We start from the raw sequence: 6,957 nt of genomic DNA on the forward strand, positions 1-6,957 counted from the left end.
AGCATAGAGAGTTGAACAACAGTTGTCACATGACCCACTAAACTTAAAACTATGCTATTAAGCTTCACATATTTCTTTGTCTGTGAAAAGTAATCAGAACCTCAGAAGTGATAAAAAGATTGCTGGGTTTTGTGAACCCGATTCGGTTCGATATATCAATTATCTTGCGTTCCTTGGTTGTTCTCTTAATTGGTCTTTATGCATTGTGTATTTGTTGGTTTGGCTGATTTATCAACAAGGATATTCCTTTGTGGTTTTAATGAAAACTGAACACTTCCCAAAAAATATCTTAGGTTGACTTCTTTCAAAACTTATTTTTTCAAAAGACTTTCCATTAATTACTAGTACTCATTTGCAGGAAAGATATATATTAGACATGTCAAAAGTCATATGAACTCAACTTATAAAAGAGGAGTGTTTTCACGTTCAAAAAGTGTTTCTGAAAATATTTTGCAAAAGTCGAGTCTGGAGTCAAGTCAAATAATTTGCGTGTACATGTGGGAGTGCAAGTCCGAGTGTAAAAGTATCTTAAAATCACATTCTAAACCAATCACGACTAGAAGATTTTGAAAACATGGGGTCATTCATGAGCATAAATTCTCCTACCAATGATAAGTGAAAAATCAATCGTATGATGCTGATGGATGATGTGATTGAGGTCTCTGGAGGTTGTCTAGCTAGTGTAGAAAATAGATACATCATCACCTTTGATCTCTTTATTTAGTGAAAACTGAATCAATTATTTTTAAAAACAAACACCATCAGGGCCTCAGAGGTAACCATGAAAATTCTTGCTTTTTTTATTTTTTATTTTAAATCATGAATAGTCTCGCAAACAAAGCCTTAATAATTCCTCTTGGGGACCTTTGTTGTCAACTAACTTGGATTCGGAAATTTCAACCACCCTAACCTAATCTCCCAAAAAATATTGGGCAGTTAGCTAGCTCTGGTTTTGCAAAGCCAAAAACAGTTCAGACAATCATATCGTTAATCAGCTAAACTATCATTTTCCTAATTTAAAACTAAATCCCAGCCCAATTAAATGGCAGTATTAAGAATAAATTAGTTGCTTAAGCTATCAAAATAAGCACCTTTATCACCTTTTTGTGTCTTTCTTCTTCTTCGTTAGACATGAGGGTCCGTTTGTTTAACCAGAAATCTGCATCGAGGATGAAATTAATATATCCAATGTGACAACATATTCAGTATTTAGGTTAAAATTATTTTTGACCGGATTAAACAATACAAGCGTAACAAGCCCTACCACAAAGTGGGGATATATATACCATTACCATACCATTGGGGTGACATACTATTAATCGGATCACGATTGATCTATCCTATTAAACTATATATTTCTTCACTATTAATTCCGTCAAACAAATGGGTTCTGAAAGGAAAACACTAGAAAGTAATGGAGCTAAGCACCAACCATCATATTCTCTTACCAATAAGATTCTTAATTAACTTTATGCTTAATTTAACAGACATTAACCTTTCATAACTACTACTCCATATATAAAAGTTTCATAATCACTCCACAAGGCATAAGCAACCAATCAAAAGATAACCCCCTCTTTAACTATAAGTCTCACATAATTCAAACAAACCAACTACCCTTGTGGCCTTTTCATATATCTATGATTCAATCAACTGCTCCTCATTGATGATGGGATCTGAGAATTAATCAACAAGGCCACAGGGGGCCGGAAAGCAAATGGCAAAGACTCTGATACTAAGATGCAGTGTTAATTCCCTCATAACCCTCCTCTTTGCGTTCGTATTCGTTGCCGTTTACTTGGCAGGAGAGAGGAGATTATGGTTTTTTGAAGATGAAGATCAGGCAGCTATGCAAAGAAACTCATCGGCGAAGTGCAATCTGTTTTCTGGAAAATGGGTATTTGATAACAAGTCTTACCCCTTGTACAAGGAGAAAGAATGCACTTTCATGTGGGATGAGTTTGCTTGTGAGAAGTTTGGCAGGAAGGACTTGAACTATCAGAGTTGGAGGTGGCAGCCTCACCAGTGTGACCTCCCAAGGTCTCTCTCTCTCTCTCTCTCTCTCTCTCTCTCTCTCTCTCTCTCTCAACACACACGCATTCATGTTGTTAGGAGTTTGGTGGTGGGCAGCCCAACCATAAGCCACTAAGCAGTTGAGGCGGCCGCCCAAGGCCTCACTTTTTCGAAGGTCTCAAATTTCTATGATCAGTCTAATTGTCATAGAAAAAATACCGTACAAAGACCTATAAACCTACATGCATATGTATAAAAAAAAAAACCGAAAATACAACCTCATTGACTAAAGACCTAAGACAAAACAGAAAAATTTTATGGATTTTTGTCTCTGAGTTTATAATATTCATGAAAAAAATTAAATTAATTGGATATAAGTAGTCCCTCGGATAACGTTTGTTGCACGAAAACCAATGATCAATTTAATTACTGACAAATTTATCTTTATCAAATGGATCAACAACCAATTAACTTTATTTTTTAATATATAATAATATACTTCTTTAGTCAGAGTTTGTAGTTCACCCCATAGGAGAGAAATTCTCCTATGATATTCTTTAATCATAGTTTCCTAATGACTAGTATGATTTATTAATAACAATTTATGCTGAAAGTATCACAACCCCCAAAAATTGGAGAATGTTTGTCCGCTGAGTGAATTTGCAAACTAGATCAAGCTTCGGAGCCAAAGAATCTATCCTTCTTTCTTTCTCTCTCTCTCTCTCTCTCTCTAGAATAATTCAGAGATGGCTGAAGAAAAAAACCCAGTTGCCACTCATAGCACTGCTCTTCTTCCTCTTCATACTCTCTTCACTTCTCTACTACGAACGGAACATTCAAGAAATCCACCAAGACCCATCTCTCAAGCATCCCTCTTTGCTCGAATCCACAGCTCCAAGTAATTTTAGCATCCCAAAGGGGCCTCCAGGTTAATTCTGCTGCACCAAGATCATCAGATTTACTTTACCTTTTTTCTCCTTTTTCTTTGTGCCTCTACGTATAGTTATACACACGCAGTCAGAGTGCACTGTGTGTGTATGTTCTTTTTTTGACGGGTTCAGCTTACGCGACTCAACTAATCCCTTCCCAATCCGGCCAAAGGCAGGCCATGGCAATTCACAAAAAATTACTTTATTGCTGCTTGGCTCCAAAATTCGAACTTATTCTATGTGGAAGCAAACCGACCAACTAACTAGACTAAACTTGGGACTGAGTGCACTTTGTGTTACAGTATGTGTTTAACGAATGTTAATTTGTTAGTCATTTTCTTGTGATAACGTTTTCTTTGTGCCCAACCACTAAGCAATTTGAGGCGGCCGCCCAAGGCCTCACTTTTACGAAGGTCTCCAATTTTTACGATCAGTCTAATTGTCATAGAAAAAATACCGTACAAAGACCTATAAAACTACATGCATATGTATAAAAAATAAAATCGAAAATCCAACCTCATTGACCAAAGACCTAAGAGAAAACAGAAAAATTTTATGGATTTTTGTCTCTGAGTTTATAATTTCACGTTAAAAGGTTCAATGCCACGGCATTGTTGGAGAAGCTAAGGGGGAAGAGGATGGTGTTTGTTGGAGATTCTTTGAATAGGGACCAATGGGTTTCGATGGTGTGTTTGGTGGAGTCAGCTATCCCAGCACCACTCAAATCCAAGCCCAAATATGCACACTTCAAATTCAAAGCCATTGTGAGTCCTTTTTTTTTTCCTGTAATCTGCTATTCTCTCTGTAAATTTGGCTCCTCTGTCTAATGCTGGTTAATGCAATGAATCAGGAATACAATGCCTCAATCGACTTCTACTGGTCGCCAATGCTCGTGGAATCCAATAACGATGATCCAGTTAGCCACCGGTTACCAGAACGAATAGTCCGAATCAGTGAAATCGAAAAGCATGCCAGGCATTGGACCAATGCAGATATACTCGTCTTCAACTCCTATCTGTGGTGGAGACGGCCCAAAATGAAGCTCTTGTAAGTATAATTGTTCAACTTCATCAAAAATATTTCTGTCAATCAAGCGATTATTCATTTTTGGTACGATTTGATCACTAGATGGGGATCATTTGAGAGTCCGGATCAAATCACCAAAGAAGTTGAGATGTTACGGAGCTACGAGATGGCTATAAAGACGTGGTCGGATTGGTTGGATATTCATATCGACCGTAACAGGACCCGGTCGTTTTTCATGAGCATGTCACCGACACATCTTTGGTATAAACTTGCAACTTAATTTGGGTTTTAGCCATGGTAGCTCTGCCCTTGAATATGTTTGTGCTTTTTCATAGACGAACACAAAAACAGGAGTGCATTTTCATTAAAGGCGAGGTTAAAATCATTTAGCTTTTTGTACATCATTTGACAATATTGTCTAGTATATTGTAGGGGTCAAGAATGGGGGATGTCAAAACCTGACAATTGCTACAATGAAACACTGCCAATAACTAAAGAAGGGTATTGGGGAAGTGGATCAGACATGAGAATGATGAAAATAGTAGAGGCAGCCGTGGATGAACTGAGAGCAAAAGGTTTGCAGATCGAAATGCTGAATATAACACAACTTTCGGAGTACAGAAAAGAAGCTCACCCGTCCATTCATAAAAAGCAATGGACGCCTCTAAACGGAGATCAATTGTCTAACCCAAGAAGCTATTCTGATTGCGTCCATTGGTGCCTTCCTGGTGTGCCTGATGTTTGGAATGAAATCCTTTACGCTTACATTTTTAATCTCACATGAACATAAATGTAAAGTACATAACATTTTAAGATCTTTTTTTATAACTAGGCCACCGGAATTTGTGGAAGTTGTAAAATAGTTCGACTTTTGAGAGCTGGAAAAGGAAAAATTATTGCTTCATCTCATTTATCGGTACACTCAAATTAAACAAGTGACAGATTCTGTATATATCCAATGCCATGCTCAATTAGAACTTATCTTATTTGTGACAAGATGATTAATTCACACATAATTGGTGATGCCGGCCGGAAAATGGGCAGTGCTCCTATGTGCACTCCTCTGACTCCGAGACCTACAAAACAAGTCCTTGACATTGGAATGGTGCCAGTCGATCGAGTACCCTCCAACAATCTAACCAGAAACCATCAATCAATATAGTGATGTGAAACTAATACTATTACATATCTTAATTAAATCCTTGGATGGTGGTGTATCTAGCTATATATTGTTTGTACCGTATCTCTCGAAGATTCTATTGACGGCTAGATTGAATCTTAGAACCGTTTCTCTCCAGTAGTGAAAGTCCACTTCAATAATCGAAATCGCTTATTTTAAAACTTCATTGAGAAGTTCGACCATGCAAACGTTTATGTTAATCATATGAATCAGACATATTTATCTAAAAATAGATGAGTACATGCAGATTTATTATGCTCATCTTCTTTTTCAAAATGAACGTGTTCAAAATATGATGTTTATTGGATAGCAATGGTAACTTCATCGAGCTCTACAAATGCAATGTTTTGATTATTAAAGCTGCTCATCAGTGTACCCACAATATGAGATATGATTCTCTTATGAATGGGCATATTTCACCAGTTTTTCCAATACTATTGCATCCAAATAAGAAACCTCCTATCAGAGAGGCAACTTACTTCATCTTTCTTTCTTTCTTTATGATTTTTAATAAGACAAGTTTGACTTTGAGGATTTTTAAGGATGATGCTATGGTGTCCCCGGTCATTTCGGAGACACCGTAATTTTTGGCATAACTTTACTGTTAGGAGTATAACTAAAATCAATTACAAGCATAACAGAATCCAAACAAGACATAATTAACCAAGGAATATTTTAAAAACCAGCCAAGGCGTAACTAAACCCAACCAAGGCATAACTATGTCTTCCTATGATTTTGGTTATGCCTTTCTATGGTTCTGTTATGCTTGTAATGAGTTTTAGTTATACTCATAATGGTTTTGTTATGCCAAAAGTTACGGTGTCCCCAAAATGACCGGGGACACCGAAGTCATCCCCTTTAATTAATCTAATGAATGGGTAGTAACTGAATATATTATAAGTTTGTTTTTGGTCTAGATTAAGGATGTTAATTGGTTCTTCTTTATGGCATTAAATTACCCCATTTCATTTTAAAATTTAATGAGACCTTCCACTCAAGCTTGAAAGCTCGAAACTTCACGAGCTTAAGCTCGCTTGAGATTGGCTTGCATATTTGACGAGCTAAACCAAGCTTATCACGAACACAAAACTTCAAATGTGAGTCAATCTTGAACAATTAACTTTAAAAAATTCTTAAGCTCGAGTCAAGCTTAAACTCATGTAACAAGGAGTCGAGCCAAGTCTAAACAGTACTGTGCTTGGCTCGATTAACACCCATAGGCTCAATATATAACCCTTTCGGGTGTTTTAACAATGTATCCAGCCCCACCACATGCATTTCCCTTCATTCTTTTCTTGTTCAATATTTTTCCTATTACACGTGAATTCACATGCAGATAGAGGACTTCACATACCCATAAGAGATCGAACATTGCCCTCATTGCCGGTTCTAGGCTAAGGCCCAAGAGGCGTGGGCCTTAAGCCTCCAAAAATTGTCGCCCCCATTTAGTTTTAGGACCTAGCATATATATTTTTATAGGGCCCATTTTAAACCCATGAAGACATTTTCCAATTAAGGCCCAATGGCCCAGAAAAATGAAACACGAAACGCGGTGCGGGAAAAAACAAAAGGAAAGAAACAAAAAGGAGGAATAAAGGTCACGGGATCGCCAAAGATCTCTGGCCGTCCCTTCAAATTTATTCAGTGTGGTAGCCTGGTAGGTGCATGGATGTATCTTTTTTTCCCCTTAAACGCTACTTCAATACTTCCCATTACAAACAAATACAATGGAGAAAGAAGAATAAGAAGAACAGCCAAACAGGATTAGTACCTTTGCTACTAAAACCGCAAGAAGAGTAATGTTTAAG

The 6,957-nt window shown here is 37.2% G+C and overlaps 1 protein-coding gene across 1 annotated transcript; it reads left to right on the forward strand.

Moving 5' to 3' along the window:
• Positions 1–1,547: 1,547 nt before the first annotated feature.
• LOC131326095 (protein trichome birefringence-like 34) lies at positions 1,548–4,877 on the forward strand. The gene is made up of 5 exons (XM_058358691.1): positions 1,548–2,040; positions 3,538–3,706; positions 3,793–3,989; positions 4,071–4,229; positions 4,401–4,877. The coding sequence occupies exons 1-5, from the start codon at positions 1,718–1,720 to the stop codon at positions 4,750–4,752; spliced, it is 1,200 nt and encodes a 399-aa protein (XP_058214674.1). The 5' UTR covers positions 1,548–1,717; the 3' UTR covers positions 4,753–4,877.
• Positions 4,878–6,957: the final 2,080 nt, after the last annotated feature.

The sequence above is a fragment of the Rhododendron vialii genome, chromosome 5a (assembly GCF_030253575.1).
Source record: "Rhododendron vialii isolate Sample 1 chromosome 5a, ASM3025357v1".
Taxonomy (NCBI): Eukaryota; Viridiplantae; Streptophyta; class Magnoliopsida; order Ericales; family Ericaceae; genus Rhododendron; species Rhododendron vialii.